Below are 21,829 nucleotides of genomic sequence, written 5' to 3'. Positions count from 1 at the left end.
ACACATTCCGCGTGCGCAAGGACATGGGCAAATGGTCAAGGACCGAACGAGTGGGTGCGTTGCTTGTTTAACCCCATTCTGGGGCAATGGGATACTCGATACTTGTACGCTCAATTTCACACTCCAACACACTCCAACACAAACACACCAAGAAAGTTGGCAAATTGACAGAAAGCAGTTAGCTAATGACCTTTACCTTTCCTCCCTTTTGCCCGGTCGCATCTTGGAAACCATCCTTCCAATCATTCGTCACATCGCAACGAAGGAAGGCGAACCATGATTGACACTGTGCCGGTGAGGCCAGTGAGTGAGTGAGACTTGTCATGTTAAGGGGTTGTTTTTTCGGTCGGCGTCTTTTTGGGCCGGGAGAAGTCTCTCGAAAACGAGACACTTGCGGCACGTACTCGATGCTGTTACTCATCGCATACCGAGGCCATGACTAACGGGTGGCACATAAACAAAGCTAGCCGTCCCCGATCGCATCACCTCGTTCGCCTGTCCAGTTCTGGGCGTTCTTATCGTCCCACCGGCTGCACACAGTGAAGCAGAAAGGGTGATTATTTTTAATCCCCAACTGCTCGATAGCGCGTGAAGCTATTTCACAGTATTATACAATCCCGTGTGTAGTGTAAGTATGTGGCGAAACAATTTTTGAACCAAACTCCGGGGTTTTGCTTACCCAACAACCCACCGCAAATGCTGCACAGCATCGCATAATTAATGGGCAGGAATTTCGCGCGATGCAATTATGCATTGCAACCTGGACCTTTTGGGCGAAGGGGTATGATGGGTGCCCAGCCGCCTGGCCGCATTTTTTTTGGTTCAAGGCAATGCTAATTAGTGCATACGCTGTTTGGCTACCTGGGCCAGCGATGGTGTGTATGATGGATCGGTAAAGGACACGACTCGGAGCGAAGTAATAATAATAATTGCTTGCAGCACACACGGGCGGCGGGGGGCGGGAGGAAATGTTTGTAACGATTTGTTGTCAAGTTTTGGATGCACATTAATGTCACTCCCCACCCCCCACCCCCGAGACAAGAATTCAAACTGTTTAAAAGTAATAATTTTTGGGTAATTTAAATTGCGGAAAAGCCAACCCGCTTGTTAACGTGCCTTTTTAACCCGCAACGAGACGGGCTGGGCGCCTCCATTGTTGCGAAAGTGAGTTAAATCATGTTTTAATGGTGAAAAATGGATTTTTTTTTGCGCATAAGAAGCGGTAGTAAATCAGGCAGGAAACTGCATTTCACAATTGCATTTTGTGCTTGCGAGGCCATTGAGTTGGAAATTGAATTTTTTTCGTCGCAAAGCTCGCGAAGGACGCAGAGCAAATGGAACGAACGAGCAAAATCACGACGTTGCTGAGGTTATTAAAACGTGTGCGTGGGTGTGGGTGTGTGTGGCAATAAACAGATGATAAATCTGTACGCTTTACGCTGTAACTGTTACGAAAATGGAAGGCAGTGAAGAGATGGGGGAAACGTGAGCTTGCAAACAACGTTTTAATGCATTCATCACAACTCTTATTAATTACACTAGACGCAAGCGTTGCAATGCAATTTAAATGCAACTTTAAAAGGTTAGAAAAACTCACACTGGTCAATACAATCTTTCAAGTGGTTCCCGTCACGAGTAGAGTGCTCTTAGCAGGGCAGAGAGAAAGAGAGAGAGAAACAGAAAGCGATTTGGATGCTTTTGTGTGAATGAGAAACAATATTAAACAAACGCTCCTCACGAAACGTGGGTTGGCCTTCCCGTCAAGATACAAAAACACAAGGATTTCATTGTTGGAACACATCGATCTGCCGTTTTTTTTCGTGTTTGCCGTTTTTGATTTTTCACCATACCTTTAGCACAAACAACAAAACAATCGCTTCCATGGCGCAGCGTTTGGAGAAACACACACACACACACACGGGCCCGGTGCAGTCAACGTGGTGTGCGAGATGATGATTCGCGCGCGCCGTCCATTGGAAAGTGGTGTCTAATTTTAGGCACTTTGGCCATTACTTAATCGCGATCCTCGCAGGCGCGCACACAACATTTCGAACGCAGCGCACCGTACCCGTGGGGCGCAGACTCGTGCGTGTTGGTTTCTTTTTCATTTTCTCTTCTTTCTCTTCTGCTGCCAGCTCACACCGTGGTGGCTGGCGTTCAGTGTTGCCCCGTGTGCAGGTCCGATCAGTCGACGAGTGAAACTCACGCCGAAAGCGCGCATCGTTTTGGGTCGCAGCGCTACCAGCAGCATCTTCTACTACCAGCCTACTACTACTACTAGGGGAGCGTGAAAAATCCTCCCCCTCAAAGCAGCAAGTGTGTGCGTGTATAAGTGTGTGTGTGGATATCCGTGAGAGACAGATTGGATACGTGTGCCGTGGGAGCACAGCAGGATCACTTCGATTGGATTTCTGCCCTGTAAGTGTCATTGCGTCATTCGTGTCGTCGAAGGAGAAAAAAGGGGTTGGTTTCACGAGCTGTGTTCTCTCCTTGTGTGTGTGTGTGTGTTGGTTCGGTGAAAATAATTGAAAATTGAATACACGCCTGAATGGGGCGGTAGGGTGGAAAGTCGGGTGGGAGTGGGGAAAAACCCGAAGCAGCCGAAAAAAGACACGAGCCGGTGTGTGTGTGTCCGTGTCGATAGTAGAAAAATAGCCGACCCGCTAGGGACCGGCCAGTCGAGCAGGAGAAGTGAAAGTAAGCAGTTCGCGTGTGCGCGTGTGGCGCGACCGTCCAACCGTTCTTCTTCGTTTCGCAAAAGGGGGGAAAAGTACACAGGAGAGGAGAGAAAAACACAGGTGCAGGGAAATATAGTAAGAAATGTTCACAAATTGCTTGTTTTTTTTTGGTTGCGCGAGGTGGATTTTGCAAATTCCGTTCGCGTTGTAAAAGTTTCGGGCCGAATGAATCCATGGTGTATGCTTCTGTGCTCTGGTGTGTGTGTGTGTGCTTTTCTGAGTGGGCGAAGAAAATAAACGACTTGCGAACGGCAATTTGGTGCACGAAAAACGGTTGTGAAAACTGTACCCCCACCTCGAGTGGGCGTTGGATGGAAATGGAGTACGCGTTCTAGAAACGTTCTGCCGCTTTCGGCGCGCCACCGAACGACCCCAGTGGTGATCGTGTTCTTTTACCATCAATAAATGTTGTGCCACCCAAGCGAAGAACAGGATGGCAGTGATGAAATATTTCGAAGCAAAAAAGTCGTTCCGAGCCGGATCCCCCATTAAAAGCTTCTTGCAGCCGTTAAGTGATCTTCTTTTCCACCTCCCCATTGCCGGTTATATAATGTTGTGATGGTGGTTGTGGTGTGTTGGCGGGGCTGAGATACGATCGTGAACCCTCTCGTCTTTTTTTGACCTCATCGTGTGCGAGTGTGTGTGTGTGTGTTAGTGCGTGTGTGTGTGTCCCAAAAAATCGCACAGAATGGGAAGAACGTCGTCTATACCGTCGTTCGGTTTCGTTCCCATATAGTCCCCGTCTTTGCCGTCCCAAGCTTTGCGCTAGTTTTTTGGTGTGAGCCTCTGCTGGTGTCAGCCCTCGAATTCTTCACGTCGCACGTACAAGTAAACACGGTCGGATGAAGAAATGCGCCCAGGGTCCCGTGTGAAGGGGTGCAACCGGATCCGGCTGGCGGCCGATCGCGCGCGCGAAGGATTTCTCTCGTGAGGCAGCGCGCGAAACAGAGTGTGCACGGGCACGGGGTAAAAATAGAAGAAAAACTGAAAAAATGTCTATAAATAACGGGGCCCCCACCCGTCAGGGTAGGCGCAAGGGAAAACTCGTGGCGGTTTGGGGCATGGGCCGTTCGAAAGTCGGTCGAAGCAGCAGGGTTGAGCAGATCGAAGCTGTAAAGTTTCGGAAGCCCCCGTCAGCCCCCTCCTCCCATCGTTACGGCCTGGGGAGAAAGTTGTAGAATTTGGCGCTTCATCACAAGCCGCAGTGGATCTGTAAATGTGTGTGTGTGTGCGTTTGTAGTGTTCAAAATTTCCGCCCCGTTTTCTTCTTCTGCTGCGGTAAAAGGACGTCGGATTCGGTTATGGTGGCGCGGTAGTACACGCATAAATATATATAAAAAAAAACATGTCGCAGCCGCAGTGGTGAAATTGTGATGAAATTGTGCGAAGGATGGAAATGATACTAACAGCAAAAAAAAGAAGCACAGACACGACACACGATTTTTATTCGCAAATTTATATATTGCCGTTGCGGTTTGTGGATTCAAAATTGTTCAAGGTTGCGGTGCTGCTGCCGACCGCCGCGTGTGTGAGTGACAGGAACGGTGTGACATTCGCCGCGCTAGAGAGCATGTCTGCTGAAATGGTAGATGATTAAAATATTTCTTCTCCTTTGGCGCAACAAAGTGTGTGTGTGTGTGTGTGTGGTTGCTTTGAGGGGAAAGAAGGAAAAATGTCCTTCGGCCGAAGAAGCAGCAGCAGCAAGGTGCCCACTGGCTGCACCGTGGTCTAATGAGCGAAACATCACCAATCGTGATGGTGACCGTGACGAGGAACCGCTGAATCTTGAGTGGGCGGAACACTGCACAGCGATTTCTCGGTGACAGACAGCCAAGATCGGACCGCGAAGGACGCTTCGTGGCGGTGGAAATAGTGTGTCAGGGTTAGGCGCGGGCGGTGTGCGCTAAGGCTGGGCGAGTTTTCCAATTTGCCGCAAGTGATGCTATGAATAGACAAACGCATGCACGCACACCAGGCCGTTTCCATGAAAGTGGTAGCCAGCAAATGTAGTTGTTCGTTCTTGTCAAGCTCGTAGTGAGTTGTTGGGCACAAAAGTACATGTTTAAGTGGTGTAAATAGTAAGCTTTTAATAGTGTTCCTGAAGTTCTGAAATAATAGGAATGAACGTCTGTTCAATAATCGTCTTTCAAATTGGACGTTGGCATTAGTAACAATTTCGCAATATTGTTTAAGTGTGTAGACAACTGCTAAGGGGAAAGTGTTCGTGGCTAGCTTTAGTAGTGGTCCATTAGTGTACCACTGTTGTAATGATAAACCATCTTGCGGAAGAAAGCAATGGGAGAAGATATTAAAGGCAATTATTAACACATTTTTTGCCATTTTTCCCACAAAAATTGATTTGTGTCTTCCATTTCGTTTACTGGTATTATGATCTCTGGAGAGAGAGAGAGAGTGAGCGCCATCTTTAGGGAAATCATGCAAACCTGCCGTGCGGCAGCAGGGCGGCTTACCTAGTGCGGCGGTTTGCTGGTTGACTCAGCAGCAAAAGAATTGCATGTGATTCTGCTTTAAAAAAAACTGATTTTGTAATGCAAAAATAGCACCAAGGTGTGTAGGAGCACTACACACATGGACAATCTGATCAGCAGCCCGCCACTCCAACAATAGCCAACGCGGCTAATTATAGAACCTTCGAATGCATTGTGTAATGCGAGCATTTCATATTCATGTCTGTGTTGCTCACTTTCAAATTCCAACCCAGTTTGGCCAACGTGTTATTCGATGACGTGTAAGCAATTTGCAATATTTACGTTACTTTCAACGAGGGACAGGATAATCCTCTGTTTAATGTTTACCTTGCCCCTTTGCATGACACCACCATCAAGCATGTTTGCTTTTCGTTGAAAACAGCACCAAAATAAAAAAAGAAGAAGCGATGCCCCGTTGCACTCTGAAACACAATCCATCTGTCCGTCAGCCAGTGTGTGGGAATAACGCTTTATTTTTAGGGCCGCGCGCTGTCCGTGCAAACATTTCTTCTATACTTAGTCAGCCACCTTATTTGCAAGAGGATGTTTTCTGTTCGAAGAGGAGGGTTTCGAACGATGGGGGATGAGGGGGAACATATTTTTCCTGCTGACCGTCCTAATAATAGGTTCCACTTTGGCTTATGAATAAGCCCCGGTGGTATGTAGCTACTAACCCCCCCATCGTGTTGCGGGAAAACGGGAGGTTTTCTTCACCACTTCTTACTTCCACTGGCGGGAAAAAATACACACACAAACGAGAGCATAGTGTACACACAAGTGTTTGTTTTGCTCGTAAGATCGCATCGTTCCGGTCAAGTGATCGGCACGGTACTGCCACTGCTGCCAAGGTGTGCTGTCCGTTCTTTAGCGGCCGTCTATTTTTGCAATACGTATACGTGGGTTGGAAACGGATTGCTTAAGGGGAGGGTGAACTGATCGCTAGAAGCATCCGTCGATTAGTCATAAGCGTTGCTTATGCAGGTTAAATGCAGCGACTGATGGAATCTTTCCATGTGCGTCTTTTTTTCTTCCTTCTATTTCCATGTGCTGACCACGAGCAGTCAGCGACTGACGCGCGATAGAGAAAGCCATTCCGTGTGCGAAAAACGCGCCTTTTTCGCCCACATGCTGGTGCCACTGTGACACGAAAACACACGCTACGAAGAAGTGAAACCAGGAGCAACGAAATCCAACGCTGCTGCAGGAGCAGAATCCTTCCCCCGTAAGAGCAGAGTGGAGGAGAGTGGTTGGTAGGGAAGCGTTAGTCTGAGCGCACCAGGAAAACAAAAACCCCCCGTCCCGGAAACTTTCGCCCGAGGGTGGTGGTGGTCCCGTATCCACCGCAGCAACAAACAAAAACCATGGCCGACCATGATTTCGCGCCCAGCTTCACGCAAAAGCCGCAGCTGCGCCAGGAGGACGACGGCAACCGGTTGATATTCGAGTGTCAGCTGGTGGCGAAGCCGAAACCGACCATCGAATGGTACCGCAGCGAGGAGCTGCTGTCCGAGAACGCGCGCACCAAGTTCAAGATCCAATCGTTCGGCGAGAACAAGTACTTCGTGGTGCTCGAGCTCGACGACGTCATCGATACCGATGCCGGACTGTACAAGGTGAAGGCCAAGAATCGGATGGGCGAGGTTTCCGCATCGATCAATCTGAACTTCAGCCGTAAGTAGGACCCGATTTGGGTTGGGGGTGTTTCTCCTCCCGCTCTTCCACGTCTTCTTTATTCGGTGTTCATGACCCGCGCGTGACGCAAATAGCGTGCGGGTGTGGTTTCGGTGAATGAGTGCTAAAATGTATCGTGATCCATTCATGATTTGTTGATCCGCGTCCCTTGATCGTCCGCGCAATGTCTGCTCTATTTTTAGAACAGTTGAGCGAGCGTTTTTCGAATGCAGGTGAACTCTAACTATCGCGGGCCAACAACAGGACCCGAGTCTTTGATATCGATGGCATTCGTGTTCAATTTAACAAATTGATTTAAATGTTAAAACCTTCACAGTAAAGTAAACACATAATGTTCACGATTCATTTTAAACACAAAAATTCACCACCTGTAAACAGTTTATTCTGCACACAACGATCTCTCTCTCTCTATATTGCTATTGCTGCAAGCCGTAGCACCAGTGTCAGTTGGTACTCCTCTATTAACATGTCAATATTTCCTCTGTTCTCGTTTTCCCATCCACCATATCGTGTTCATGTACGTGTCTTGTTGTGTTCAAAATTCAACCATAGCTGCTGATGAACCTGTTGAAAAGTAAGTGTACCGTCCATTGCAATCTATCTGTCGTTTCGGACTGTAGTTATGTGTTTTTACGTTTGTTTGTTCATTGTTGTGCCGTGCAATCGTTACGTCCTGCCTCGATCTCCGCAAATGTTATCCTCTTTTGTGTGTGTGAAAAAGATACAACAAACCTTACACAAAAAGAGAAACTGCTCCTATTGCTTTTTTTGATATTAATCAATGCGCTTCCAAACTATTTTCTTATTACGCCTTTTACTACGCACTCTGGTTTCGCGTTTGCGCCACTAACTTCACTGCCCACACCAACCTGCAACACCTGCGACTGTGATGGGTGACAACCACAGAGAAAGTAGAGCGCAAGGAGCGGTACGTATAAACGCTTCGTGTGTGTTTCCAGCCAGTTGTTTGAATTCTCTTGTACTCGAAACCGTGGCATCCTGGTGGTGGTGTTTTATTGACACAACGTGCAATTCTCTCTCCCCGACTTTACGCAGGCAAATCGACGGTGTGGCACCGACGTTCATCAAGAAGCCCTCCATCAAGCAGGAGAACGATGGCAAACGACTCATTTTCGAGTGCGAAATTAAGGCTGACCCGAAGCCACAGATCAGGTGGTCACACAACAGTAAGGTTATCGATAATACACCGAGGCATAAGGTAATGTTGGCATGATCGTACGCTGTTGGCCTTGGAAGAATAGGACGTCTAATAGCTGACTTTGTTTCCATTGTACCCCAATTCCAGTTTAAAGTACAAAATGACGGTACACTGTACCGTGCCACCCTAGAGGTCGATAATGTGACGTTCGAAGATTCGGGTAAATACAAGGTGACAGCCAAAAACGAGCTCGGAGAGTCGAGTGCAACGATCAGCCTGAACTTCGACAGTGAGTATAGCGTTCCCTGGCGGCAAAAGCGCCAAAGCCTTCTGGTATTTGACACAACCTATTTTTTCCAACTCTACAGTGCTCAATATTCCATTCGCAGCCTTTTGTTTCCCTAATTATGTTTTATCATTTTGATTGTAAGGGTTAAGTTTTCGTGTGCCATTGCCAGCCATCATCACATGTTCACAAATACATTCACAACTTGACAACTTCATGTTCATCATCACACTTATATCAGTCAGCATCAGTTTCGTTCCAGACCTTTCATAATCGTTTCGTTGATGTTGTAGATAGTTCGTTTACTACATCGTTAGCATACCGGATGCACATGTTTTAATATGGCAGGTTCATCATCTTCACACCACGCATCGTTTCCATCTCTGTGTAAATTCATTTCCTCATTATCACACTCATATATGGTTAGCTTCATTCATTGAAGTGAAAAGTGGGAGAAAGCATAGTATTCACAAATATCATTGCTATCGTAACAACTAAATCGGACTCTGTAAAACAAAGGTACACACTCTCCGCTAGTCAGGAAAGGTGTAAATGCTTTGCAAACGAAATGGAAGATCTTAAAAAGTACATCAGACCGATCAATTGTGTAAACACAATTCAAGAAGATCAAACAAGATCGGTCTGAACCAATCGAGAATGACAGAAGTACAATTCAATCGAGATGTGTCGGTAGAAGACAAACATGATAACGGTTTTCGGTATGATTCGGTGGTTTCAACAACGTTCGTTGTTGCCCACCCAAAGATCAAGAAATGTTTTGTATCAAGCAAACAACAAAGGTTTCGGTTTCGGTACACGATATGTATGTGTGTCTCTGTCTGTCTGTGTGTGTATGTCTCTCTCTCTTTCTCTGTTTATTTCCCCCTCTCCTCTGTCTACGCAAACGTCAACTACAACGTCAACTCATTTTTCCGTCCCTTCCCGTATAGGTGAGGAAGTCCCAGTACCGGCGGATGGCTTCAAGCCTGCTTTTACAGATCGACCTGTCACACGACAATCGGACGACGGCAAGAATATAATATTTGAGTGTAGATGTATTGGCGATCCAAAGCCAAGCTATACATGGCAAGTGTCGAACGTTTTTGTTTTTCCTTTTTTTCAAATTCTATCTATTCCAAAATACTACCGCTAATACTGCTCGTAGATCCCGTTTGAAAAGATCCTCCGGACCGCGGCAGTATTCCCGGTCGCATCCGTAACGAGACCTGCAAGCAAGAGTAGCGTTGCAATGTTTTAATTCTGACTGTTCTCCCTATCAATTTGTGGCACTGTACATCGCAGGTTCCATGAAAAGAACGAGATTGCCATGGCTGGCAGGTTCAGCAGTGAGGTCGAGGAGGACCAAAATCACTGCTACTTGATCCGCTTCACGATCAAGGACGTGAAGCAGCTAGACCGGGGTGTGTACAGTGTGCTAGCAAAGAATAAGCACGGCGACTCGACGGCTGTTATCAATCTGAACTTTGATTCCAGCTCGAAACTGATGTAAGTGTGCGCTGACGGAGGGTTGTCGACAATGGTGGTTGAACGATTTCATTCGGGGTCTTGTATTGTACGCACTGGGACGGAGTCCTCTCACTTAGATGAGGCTAGAATGGTCTCGTTGTTTTGAACTTTACTAGTTGAAAGAGTTACTGAGCTCTCTTACATTTCGATGCTCCATGGTCGATGATTTCTGATAAAGATGTTCCAATGGAATCGTCTCAACACCCTGTCTCAACCTCTTTCTTTCTACAAGAAGAGTTTTTGACTAATAAAAACACACAAACACGCACACACACCCCACTTCCAACGTTTTGCATTCGTGTTTTTTCGTCTGTGTCGTACAGAAACCCGGAGGGTAAACCACCCCGATTCCCACAGAAGCCCACCATCTCCCAGAAGGGTGACGTGCTTTCGATGGAATGCATTTTGGAGGCAATGCCGGTTGCGGACATTACCTGGTATCATGGTCAGGACCGTATCGAGGATGGCGAACGATTCAAGATCCTGCGGAAGGCCATTTCCATCGATACCTACCTGCTCACACTGCAGATCTCGCTACCGACCGCCAATGACGGAGGCATCTACCGCTGCCATGCTTTCAACCCGTTCGGGGAAAGTAATGCACACATTACGCTTAACTTCAAAGGTATTTCGACGTTCCTGGTTTTCTTATATCTACCTTCTAAGCAAAACAAACCAAAAACCCCGTGTTGCGTTCACTGGTTGTTTTTGCTTTGTTTTTGTTTTTTCGTTTCTGTTTTACCTCTCTACTTAATATCATTGCACTACTTTTGTTGTCTTGTGCCACCTGTGTTATATTTTGTTTCTCTTACGCGTGTTTCGTGGTGCTGTGTTTTGTGATTTTGTTACCGTTTGTTTTCGTGCCCTGTTATATCTATCTATAGTATGTTTCGTGTTCGTGTTTCTTGCCCGTGTACTTTTCGCAAATCTACTACGTTTACACTACTGTGTATTGCTAGGTTTTGCTGGTTTTTGTTTTGCTACACAGCGTTGTCGTGGTGTCTTTACTCTTGACCGCGTACGGCATGATCGTCTAATGTTCGTGCGCCGCAGTACGTTTTCTTCAGTACGATCTGTTCCTCTTTGCACAAAGTCAGAGTTTGCAGAGTGTAGGTGCATTTTCTGATTCCTTTTTGTTGAACTTCTGAGTCAAACTATTCGGTCTGCAAGGTGTGAGTAATCTACCATTTCAGACGTCTCCTTATCTATTTTGGACTTTTTTTTGTAAAAAAGAGGACTTAACAACAAAAAAGAGGCATAAAGTTGATTCCATTACTTCAAAAAATAAAAAAAAGATCATGTTATTACGATAGCAAGCAAAGATTGTTCACGATCTTTCAGCATCATGTACGGCTACTAATAGAGAGCAACTGCTTATGGCTGCACCCGGAATGGCCGCTTAGCTTCATAATGTAGACTTGTATGAAAACGTTCATCGTACCGTAACTGAGTGATCTTGAGTTTGCTTGTAGCGTAGCAGCTGTTAGTTAGCGTTTGTTGCTAACCTTTCGATTTGTAACTGCTTCGAGATTTGCTTCCGTTTGCTGACGTGCCGTCGGCGTAATGTTTAGTGCATATAATTCATACTCACTTACTTTTTCTGTTACACTTGCAAAACGTATTCACCCCTCTTGCTGTGTTCAACCCTGAAGCGAATGAAAATGAGCGCGGATTTGCACCGTCGTTTGTGGAGAAGCCGAAGATCATACCGAACAAGCTGGGCACGCTGATAACGATGAAGTGTAGATGTAGATCGAAACCGAAACCGACCGTCAAGTGGATGCGAAAGAAGCAGGAGGTGACATCGTCCAGCAAGGTCGCGCTGGAGGTGAAAACCGTGGACGAGGACACGTACGAGCTGACGCTCAACATCAAGGATCCGAACGCGGACGATGGCGGCAGCTACTCGTGCATCATCAGCAACGAGTTTGGCGAGAGCAGCGCGACGCTCAACCTGAACATCGAGGCGGAACAGGAGACGACCAAGAACGCGCCCATCTTCGTGGAGAAGCCGCACATCGTCTCGCTGGACAACGGCAAGCTGGTGCGCATGGAGTGCAAGGTGAAGACCGACATCAAGCCGGACATCACCTGGACGCGGGAGAGCCGCCTGCTGCAGGAAACGTCGAAGCTGAAGATGACGATGACGCAGGAGAAGGACGTCTATCATATCACGCTCGTACTGAAGGATCCACAGACGGAGGACTCTGGCACGTACAAGTGCAACATCAAGAATATTCTCGGAGAGTTAAATGCTAATTTAATCCTCAACATTGAGAGTAAGTTGCGGGTGATGTGCGTTGGAAGCTACTGCATTAAAAGGGTACTAACAAACTATTTCCATCTTACCTTCCAGTTATTCCGGTGATAAAGGAAAAACCGAAACTAGTTACGAACATTAAGAAGCGTACCGCTTCAATCGAGTGTTCGGTCGCGTCCCGCTTCAAGCCAGAGTGTGTCTGGATGAAGGAGACTACCGTGATCAAAGAGACGCACCGGCACATGATCAAGATCGAGGAAACGCGCGAGGGCGAGTTCTCGGTCAAGCTCAACATCGTCGGTTTGAGCGAGGCCGACTTCGGTGCCTACAAGCTGGTGGCCAAGAACGATAAGGGCCAGGCGACGTCGCAGGTGATCGAGATCAAGGACATCGTGTTCGAGAAACCGCCCGCAACGAAACCGATCATCGATGCCAAATTCAAGGATGTGGAGGTGGACGAGGGCGGCGATCTGACGCTTGCGGCCGGTTTGGCACAACCCGACCGGCACTTCAAGGTATACTGGATGAAGAACAAAACGATCCTGAAGGCGAGCGAAACGGTCATCCAGGAGTTCACCGGGCGCATGGCTAAGCTAGTGGTCAAGAACGTAACCGTAGAGGACGCCGGTTCGTACAAGGTCTCTATTAGCAATGACACCCAGAGCGACGAGTGCGAGTGCAAGGTGAAGGTGATTGCCAAACCGAAGCCGAAGGACGAGGAAAAACCGAAGAAGAAACCGGCCAAGAAGGTCGAGGAGGAGGAGAAGAAGGAGGAGAAGGTGGAGCTGAAGAAGGTGGCCAAGAAGGTGGAGGAGGAGAAGACCGAGGAGGAGAAGGTGCAGCTGAAGAAGGTCGACAAGCAGGACCTGGACAAGCAGGCCGAGGAGGAGAAGGTGAAGCTGAAGAAGGTGGAGAGGAAGGAGACCGAGCTGAAGGTGGAGGAGCAGAAGGTGCAGCTCAAGAAGGTGGAGCGCAAGGAGGGCGAGCTGAAGGTGGAAGAGAAGAAGGCTGAGCTGAAGAAGGTCGAGCGCAAGGAGGCCGAGCTGAAGATCGAGGGCGAGAAGGTGGAGCTCAAGAAGGTCGAGCGACGAGCGTCGGAGGCTAAGGTGGAGGAGAAGAAGGTGGAGCTGAAGAAGGTCGAGCAGCCGGAGAAGATCGAAATCAAGGTCGAGGAGGCGAAGAAGGTCGAAACGAAGAAGGAGGAGAAGATCCAGATCAAGGTCGAGGAGGATCGTCGGGGATCGATACCGAAGATCAAGGAGGTAAGACTAGCGCACCCTTTGTGTACTAAGCGTTGCACAGCGGATTTCATGAGTGGTTTTTTTCCGCAACTTTCAGGAACCCGCCCCTGCCCAGAAAGGCTTGGAAGCTCCAAGCATCGAAATCATCCGCGACAAGGGCAGCCGTCGTGGTTCCTTCATGGACGATCGTCGCCCAAGTTTGCTAATCAACGATGATGTAAGTAATAGTGTGAACCATATCTCTACAGATTCTAAGGAACCATTTGTTCCAAGTGTGTGTTACATCCTACCTTTTCGTGTACATTTACTGTGGTACTGTTTACTCAACCAACAACAACAAAATGCACCTTCTACATCGTCTGTGGTAAAAATAAGTGTAAACCCCACCCGCAGCAATCGCTTGCGTTGGGTTGTTTTACCGCTCAATGTTACCGTTTCGACGCCCTGAAACGACTTGACTTTGTGTCCCTAACAGTTCTACTCTTCTTGTTACTTATCCTCGTTGTTCAACTGCGTATCGCTGGTACACTCGACGAACCGTTTTTATCTGTACCCCATCTACCAAGACCAAACTAAGGCCTGGTGAAGTGATCGACGAACGAAAGGTGAATATGCGGCTGTTGTGGTGAATTGGCCCGCCTGGTGCAGCGCAGGCAACGCTGCTTGCCGATCGTTGCACCGCACGCACACGTGTACTGTTTACTCAAATGCTAACTGAATGGATAACGATTACGCCTGGGGATGGCCGGATGTAAACATACACCTTGCCATTCTACGAAACGGTTGTGACCTAGCGCTGTGGGAAGGTCGAGGAGCGAGCCTCGTCTTACCAACTGTTGTGCGATCAATATTTTCGTTTGCCCCCTATTACTGACCCAAGCAATTGGGTGGGGAGAGGACCCAGCATCATGTTCGCGAATCGCGCATCTCAAGAGCTCAGAGTGCTTTAAGTGCCGACACTGGCCGTAGACGGCGGGCGTCCAAAAATAGAACACACCCTGTTCCTGCTGTGATCGCAGAATAGATAAATGTTCGCATGTTGAAAGTTGTAGCGATTTCTGAAAGCAATCGAAAGGGAGGAGCTACTTCCCTGGCCTGCCCCTTCGAACGGTACCCCCTGTACCCACCAGCAGCAGGAGCTGCAAAAATAGCGGGAAATTCGATTATTTTCCTGCCTGCAAATTGGCTGCCTGGCTTGGGTGGTGAATAATTTTGTTTTTACTTTTTCCCTGCCCGCTGCTTGCATTCGAGAGTCGATGTCGCTCTCGGTTGGGTATATGTGTATATGTGTTTACTTTTGCTTGATGTGATGATTTATGGCGAATTGCGATTTGGCGATTCGACGGAAGCATGTAGCCTGTGTCAGCTAGTGCTAGGAGAGGCGGGTTAGACAGGATTTGGGATCGCACAGGTGGAAAGCTGATCGGAGGGGTGGGATTATGAAAATTGATTACTGACATACGAGCCGCGAGCTCGGGTAAGAGCTGTATTTCAATAGCTTTTTGTGAGCTGGGAAGCGTTTGGGAAGCCAACACAGCCATTTTGAATGTTCCCATGTCCATTATATATACATCGTTTATTTATTTTTTTTTGCATTCAGAAGAATGTTGTGCACTAATATTGAACATCTTTCTCTCCCTTCCTTCTCTAATCGCGATCACTTGTGTGTTTGACTGTATGTATGGATGTATTATGTGTGTGTATGCGCCCTTGTGGTGTGTATGGTGTGGTATGGAATCGACGAATCGTTGCGATGGTGATCGTACTCGTCTGGGGTTTTTGCTGACGACGGGTTGCGATTAAAAATATCAAATATCAAACGCAAAACTGGCGCCCTGCAGAAGCGACGACCATCAATCGATGTGCGTCGTCCGAGCATTCAAGATATGGATGAGAAGATCAACCAACCGTCGACACCGTTGCGAGCGATCGGCGAGGAAGGCAAGGCAGCCATCATCGTGGACTTCCAGGAGAGCTACTCGGCAGTAGAAGGTTCGCAAAACGCTCACGTTCCGCTTGTGCGCCATTACACCTAGCTGCTAACAACAGTACACGCTGCGAGTGAATCGTAGTGAATCCGCTTCTAGTGCTTCCTTGGCTTGGCTGACGGTCGATAGCAAAGTGCGAGAGTTCCATCCGTGGTGTTCCCGTCCCTATTTTTTGCAGATCAAACCGGCTACATCTCGGTGCAGGTCGAGGGTAATCCCGCACCGACCTGGAAGTTCTTCAAGGGCATTACCGAGCTGGTGGACGGTGGTCGCTACAAGCATCACACCGACGGTGAAAGCAACACGATCACGCTCTGCATCCGCAAGGTGAAGCCGAACGACGAGGGCAAGTACAAGGTGGTCGTCTCGAACGCACACGGCGAGGACAGTGCGGACGTGCAGCTGTACGTGTCGGACGCGAGCGGTATGGACTTCCGCGCGATGCTGAAGAAGCGAAAGTACGCCAAGTGGGGCAACCAGGAGAAGGACCCGGACTGGGGCGATCTGAAGGAGGTGGAGAAGCCGAAGCCGCAGCTGAAAAAAGTGGAGCGCGTATGTGTCTTGACTAACAAACAAACAACAACAACACGGTGTACAACCTCATTTGTGATTAACGTTGTTGCGAGTGTTGTGTATATCGTTTGTGTGCGTGTGTGAGTTTCTATGTGAGTCTAATGGAACACACACTCTCTCTCTGTATCTTCTTCATGGTCCAGAAACAAGACACCTTCTCGAAGCCACTGGTCGATATCACCTGCAAGGAAGGTAAAGACAAGAAGGTAGTGTTTGAGGCCACGTTCACCAAACCCAACTCCAAGGCCAAGTGGATGTTACGTAAGGATGTGAGTATGAAGCGTGAGAAAGGACGATGGAGCAACATTCTCTAAGGCACAATCATTCTGTTTGCAGGAAATCTTCAATGGCTCAAAGTACAAGTTCAAGACGGACGGTGACAACTACACCTGTACCATCTTCAACCCGAAGGTGGAGGACGGTGGCAAGTACACGCTGGAGATTGCGGGTATTTCCTGCTTCGCCTACCTGACCGTGGAGGAGGCGGACCCGGTGTACAAGTTCACCAAGAACCTGAAGAAGGCGGAGAAGGGCTTCCTGACGCACGACTGCACGCTGGAGTGTGCGGTCGACAACTCGCTGGCACCGATCAGCTGGTACAAGGGCGAGACGAAGCTGGAGAACAGCGACAAGTACGTCATTGGCAAGGATCTGAACGGCACGGTGACGCTGATCATCAAAAACTGTACGGCCGAGGATGCGGACACGTACCGGTGCCAGATCGAGAAGCAGCCGGACAAGACGGAAACGAAGCTGAAGATCCTGGAGTACAACTACAAGTTTACGAAGGTGCTCAAGAGTCAGCAGCTGTTCGTGAAGGACACCGTCACGATGGCCTGCGAGTTGGACCACGTGCTGGGTAAGGTGGAGTGGTTCAAGGGCGACGAGAAGATCGTCGAAAGCGACAAGGTCCAGATCGTGAAGGATGGCCGCAAGCACAAGCTGGTGCTGAAGGATGTCGCCAAAACGGACAGCGGCGTGTATCGGTGCGTCAGCAATGCGGACAAGACGGAGGCCGAAATCTTTGTCAAGCGTAAGTTATGGCTGATAGTGTAAGAGTGTGAAATTACGGATTGTTCAACGAGATTTGTTGCCTCCTCCTATTTCAACAGGACCGAACAAGTTCATGAAGAAGCTGAGCGACACGGTTGGAAACGAAACCGAGAAGCTCGTGCTGGATATTCAGGTCCAAGACGAGGAGGCTGATGTGGCGTTCTTCCTGGGCGAGACCGAGCTGAAGAAGGATGGTCGCATCGACATCATCAACAATGGTGACGGTACGCATCAGCTGGTCTTCAACAAGCTCGAGCTGACCGACGCCGGCGAGATCCGGTGCGAGTGTGGCCCGCTCACCAGCAAGTGTACGCTGAAGATCAACAAGAAGGAAACGAAGCCCAAGTTCGAGGTGCCGCCAAAGATCGAAACCCCTGCCAAGGTGGAGAAGGTAGTGGAGGTACCATTCACAAGTAAGTACACGCCGTTCCGTTCTACCATTCTATTTGCCTACCACACATGTTTACTCATTACTCAATTTAAATGCTTTTTGCAACCATTCGTGGCTGCGCATTCTGTTTGGTGCAAACTGTACATAATGTGTCTTGTCTTCATTTGCCACAGCCGGTGAGTCGCGCCAGTCGAAGGTGGTGGCAAAGTTGTACAAAGATGGTAAACCGGTACCACCGGAAGACGTTGATATAGTTGTAGAGAACGATAAGCTTGTGCTGAAGTTCAAGAAGACCGAATTCAAGGATTCGGGCGAGTACAAGATTGAACTGGCAAATGCCACCGGTACGGAAGAGCATACCACTAATGTTGTGTTCCAGGATATACCGCAGCCACCGCAGGATCTGGGCTGCACCGGCATCTACCAGACGCGGTGTGTCGTCAAGTGGAAGGCGCCGGAGAACGACGGCGGTGCACCGTTGGAGAAGTACGTGGTCGAGCGGCAGGACGTGTTCAAGCGATCCGGCTGGGACGTGATTGGGGAGTCGCCGGGCGATCAGTGCAAGTTTAACTGCAACGATCTCGTGTCCGGCCGGCACTACAAGTTCCGCGTGAAAGCCATCAACAAGATGGGCGAGTCGGAGTACTGCGCGATGGAGAACGACATCATTGCCAAGGATCCGTGGACGGAGCCGGACCCGCCGCGCGATCTCAACATTGCCGACTGGGACAAGGACTTTGTCGATCTGCGGTGGAAGGTGCCCAAGTCGGACGGCGGTGCACCGATCACGAGCTACATGGTGGAGTACAAACCGTACACGGCGGCGAACTGGAAGCACTACGCCGACGTCGGTGCGGCCGAGCTGAACCTCACCATCCGCGGGCTGACGGTGGGCGAAACGTTTGAGTTCCGCGTGAAAGCGGTCAATCAGGGCGGTGCGAGCAAGCCGAGCAACAGCACGGAGCCGCTCAAGATCCGCGACCGGTACGTGAAACCGTTCATTGAGGGTGAGGGTCTGCAGCCGATCACGCTCAAGAAGGGCCAAACGATACGCTACTACGCGCAGTACGGTGGCGAGCCCGAGCCGGAGGTTGTTTGGGAGAAGGATGACATACTGGTGATATGCGATTCCGAGAAGCGGAAAACGATCGACGTTGAAAGCGGCGCTACCACGATACAGGTACGGCACGCGGTCCGTTCCGATTCGGGCGACTACAAGCTGCGGCTGAAGAACAGCAGCGGCGAGTTTGTGACGGTCGGAAAGGTGTTGGTGCTGGACGTGCCGACGCAACCGATCGGTCCGATCAAAATCGAGAAGGCACGCGCCAACCATGTGGTGATCAGTTGGCAACCGCCCGAAGATACCGGCGGCTGTCCGCTGACCGGCTATCTGCTAGAAAAGATGGACGTCGAGAACGGTACCTGGCTGCAGGCGGGTGAGTGCAGCGGCGATCAGCTGACGTTCGACTTCCAGCATCTGCAGAAGGGTCGCAAGTTTGAGTTCCGCGTGAAGGCGTACAACAAGGAGGGCGAATCGACGCCCCTGGAAACGCTGCTGGCCGTCAAGACGGTCAACCCGTACGGTAAGCCAGTCTGTCTGCGTGTGTTTGCTTTGTGTCACAAACAGGTGGTTCTCTTCCATTATTTGCCTAGCCATTGTCTGAAATAGTCTGATTGATAGAAAGTACAAAAAATTGATATAGTTGAAGATGCCACTGTCGATTGAAGGTTTTTGGGGTAGGACCGATTTCATGATAATGCTTCTTTTTAACGCGTATTAAAAACAGATCCTCCCGAGGCACCGGGTAAGCCGGCTGTCGACGACTACGGCGTAGACTTTGTGGAGCTGAAGTGGGAGAAGCCCGAGAAGGATGGTGGTCGCCCGATCACGCACTACGTCATCGAGTGCAAGAACAAGTTCCTCACCGACTGGACCGAGTGCGCGAAGACGGAGAACGACGACTGCGTGGGTAAGGTGCACGGTCTGAAGGAAAAGGTCGTGTACCAGTTCCGCGTCCGTGCCGTCAACAAGGGTGGCGCCTCGAAGGCTTCCGAGCCGAGCGATAACCACACCGTCAAGCACAAGAACCGTAAGTGTTGCAAAATAGGGCGTCAAACACAGCGTGCGTGTGTTTTTTTGTGTTTTCCGTACATTTATAGTTCTAGTTGCACTCTGTTGATGCTAATAAGCCTAAATGAAATGTATTACGATAAGCTGTCAAAATCGCGTGACGTATCCGTAAACGATTGCGTGCGATTCGGTGCTAAAGTTTTGCTCCCCCGGGTATGTTCGCGGTCTGTCAAACGATGCCAAACATGTGTAAACTTATCAGGTCACTAACAACACTCTGTGTAAAAAACTGTTATTTGTGTACCATCCATTGCCCTCGTAACGTCGATGGCGAAACAGTGAAGCCACGTATTGATCGTACCAATCTGAAGAACATTACCATCAAGGCCGGCAAGTCGATGATCTGGTCGGTCGACGTCAAGGGTGAACCGGAACCGGAGATCATCTGGAGCTGGCGCGACGATATCCCGCTGACCGAGACGCAAAACATCAAGATTGAGAACGGCAACTACCACACGAACTTCTCGATCAAGGAGGCGAAGCGCGTGGACACGGGCAAGTACAAGATCGTGGCCCAGAACGTGAACGGCAAGGACGAGGAGACGGTCGAGCTGGTGGTGCTGGGCGCACCGGGCAGACCGCAGGGCAAGCTCGAGGTGTCGAACGTCACCAAGAAGGGCCTGAAGCTGAAGTGGAAGAAGCCCGCCGACGATGGTGGCAGCCCGATCCTGGAGTACAAGATCGAGAAGCTGAAGAACCGCAACGGCAAGTGGGTCCGCTGCGGTACGGTAACGGGTGGGCCCGAAATCCTCGAGGCGGATATCACCGGGCTGGACGAGGGAGCGACGTACAAGTTCCGCGTGATCGGCGTGAATGCCGAGGGTGACGGTGAGCCGCTCGAGTCGGACGAGGTCGTGGCGAAGAACCCGTACGACGAGCCGTGGAAGCCGGGCACGCCGGAAATCGTGGACTTCGACGACAAGTCCGTCAAGCTGAAGTGGACGGCACCGAAGTCGGACGGTGGTGCGCCGATCCAGAAGTACGTGATCCAGAAGAAGGACCGCTTCAAGGATTGGGAGGACGTGAGCGAGGTTGATGGCGGCGAGACGTCGGCGACGGTCGACGGTCTGAAGGAAAACACCGAGTGTCAGTTCCGCATCGTGGCCGTCAACAAGGCTGGCCGGTCGCCCGAATCGGACGCGACAAAGTCGCACATAGTGAAGCATCGTGCACGTAAGTATATATGCGGGCGGGCGGGTCGAAGGTCAGGTCAGGGCCAGAGCATTGATTCTACTGCCATCCAACTGCCATGGTTGGTGGTGCTCCTTTCACAGTGAAACCGCGTATCGATCGTACCAACTTGAAGCCGATCGTCGTCCGGGCCGGCAAGATGGTTCACTACGATGTGAACGTGAAGGGTGAGCCCGAGCCGGAGATTACCTGGATTTTCAAGGAGAAGCCCATCCTGGGCGATGACAATTACGAGATCATCAACAAGGATTACAACACCAAGTTTACGCTCAAGGACAGTCTGCGCAAGCACAGCGCGGTGTACAAGATCCAGGCGAAGAACGAGCACGGCCAGGATGAGGCCGAGGTCGAAATTACGATTCTGTCCAGCCCGAGCCGACCGAAGGGTCCGCTGGAGGTGAAGGACGTCACCAAGAACGGCTGCAAGCTGAAGTGGAAGAAGCCGGACGACGATGGTGGCAAACCGATCACCGGCTACGAGCTGCAGAAGTACGACCAGAAGGTGGGCCGCTGGGTACCGATCGGCAAGGCGCCGGCCGATGCGGAAGAGTTCGACGTGACCGGGCTGCAGGAGGGCCAGCACTACAAGTTCCGCGTGAAGGCCATCAACGACGAGGGCGAATCGGAGCCGCTCGAAACGGAGGAGTACATCGTGGCGAAGAATCCGTTCGACGTGCCGAAGGCACCGACCGATGTGGTCATCGTCGACTGGGACAACCAGTCGGCCACGCTGGAGTGGAAGCGGCCCAACTCGGACGGTGGTGCCGCCATTACGGGCTACTTCATCGAGAAGAAGGAGAAGGGAGAGTCCAAGTGGGAGCCGGCGGTCACCACCAGCTCGCCCGAGTGCCGTGCGAAGGTGGTTGATCTGCCGGAGAAGCGTGTGTATCAGTTCCGTGTTAGTGCGATCAATAAGGCGGGTACTGGCGAGGCGTCGGATCCGACCAACTTCCACACTGTCAAGCACCGTTACCGTAAGTATAGAGCTGTGTCAATAATACGTTTAGAATTCCATCTCTGTGCTTTGTATGCTAATAAAACGATCACCTGCGATGATGTTGTCTGGTCCGTGCCAGAAGTGTGTATTTGAGAAATGCCGAAACAACTTCC

At 49.9% G+C, this 21,829-nt stretch overlaps 1 protein-coding gene across 11 annotated transcripts in view; it reads left to right on the top strand.

Annotated features, from left to right (window-relative positions):
- Nucleotides 1-2,158: 2,158 nt before the first annotated feature.
- The window catches only part of LOC120898325 (twitchin), a 36,593-nt gene continuing 16,922 nt past the window's right edge, over nucleotides 2,159-21,829 (top strand). The window contains exons 1-21 of one of the 11 annotated variants that reach the window (XM_040304018.1): nucleotides 2,159-2,418; nucleotides 6,289-6,898; nucleotides 7,472-7,493; nucleotides 7,976-8,138; nucleotides 8,226-8,367; nucleotides 9,315-9,450; nucleotides 9,667-9,870; nucleotides 10,215-10,516; nucleotides 11,544-12,170; nucleotides 12,248-13,413; nucleotides 13,490-13,609; nucleotides 13,959-13,997; nucleotides 15,234-15,384; nucleotides 15,559-15,932; nucleotides 16,097-16,222; nucleotides 16,290-16,986; nucleotides 17,066-17,419; nucleotides 17,571-18,980; nucleotides 19,185-19,487; nucleotides 19,808-20,701; nucleotides 20,803-21,693. In XM_040304018.1, the coding sequence (XP_040159952.1) occupies nucleotides 6,589-6,898; nucleotides 7,472-7,493; nucleotides 7,976-8,138; nucleotides 8,226-8,367; nucleotides 9,315-9,450; nucleotides 9,667-9,870; nucleotides 10,215-10,516; nucleotides 11,544-12,170; nucleotides 12,248-13,413; nucleotides 13,490-13,609; nucleotides 13,959-13,997; nucleotides 15,234-15,384; nucleotides 15,559-15,932; nucleotides 16,097-16,222; nucleotides 16,290-16,986; nucleotides 17,066-17,419; nucleotides 17,571-18,980; nucleotides 19,185-19,487; nucleotides 19,808-20,701; nucleotides 20,803-21,693 (8,431 nt within the window). In that variant the 5' untranslated portion in view covers nucleotides 2,159-2,418; nucleotides 6,289-6,588. Of the gene's footprint in view, nucleotides 2,419-2,666; nucleotides 2,814-6,288; nucleotides 6,899-7,471; nucleotides 7,494-7,825; nucleotides 7,848-7,975; nucleotides 8,139-8,225; nucleotides 8,368-9,314; nucleotides 9,451-9,666; nucleotides 9,871-10,214; nucleotides 10,517-11,543; nucleotides 12,171-12,247; nucleotides 13,414-13,489; nucleotides 13,610-13,867; nucleotides 13,998-15,233; nucleotides 15,385-15,558; nucleotides 15,933-16,096; nucleotides 16,223-16,289; nucleotides 16,987-17,065; nucleotides 17,420-17,570; nucleotides 18,981-19,184; nucleotides 19,488-19,807; nucleotides 20,702-20,802; nucleotides 21,694-21,829 lie in introns of those variants that run through there. The other 10 variants (XM_040304019.1, XM_040304020.1, XM_040304017.1 and 7 more) reach the window with 10 other exon arrangements.

Source organism: Anopheles arabiensis, chromosome 2 (assembly GCF_016920715.1).
Source record: "Anopheles arabiensis isolate DONGOLA chromosome 2, AaraD3, whole genome shotgun sequence".
Lineage (NCBI taxonomy): Eukaryota > Metazoa > Arthropoda > Insecta > Diptera > Culicidae > Anopheles > Anopheles arabiensis.
Note: the sequence above shows the minus strand (reverse complement) of the source record. Positions and strands in the feature narration are given on the sequence as shown.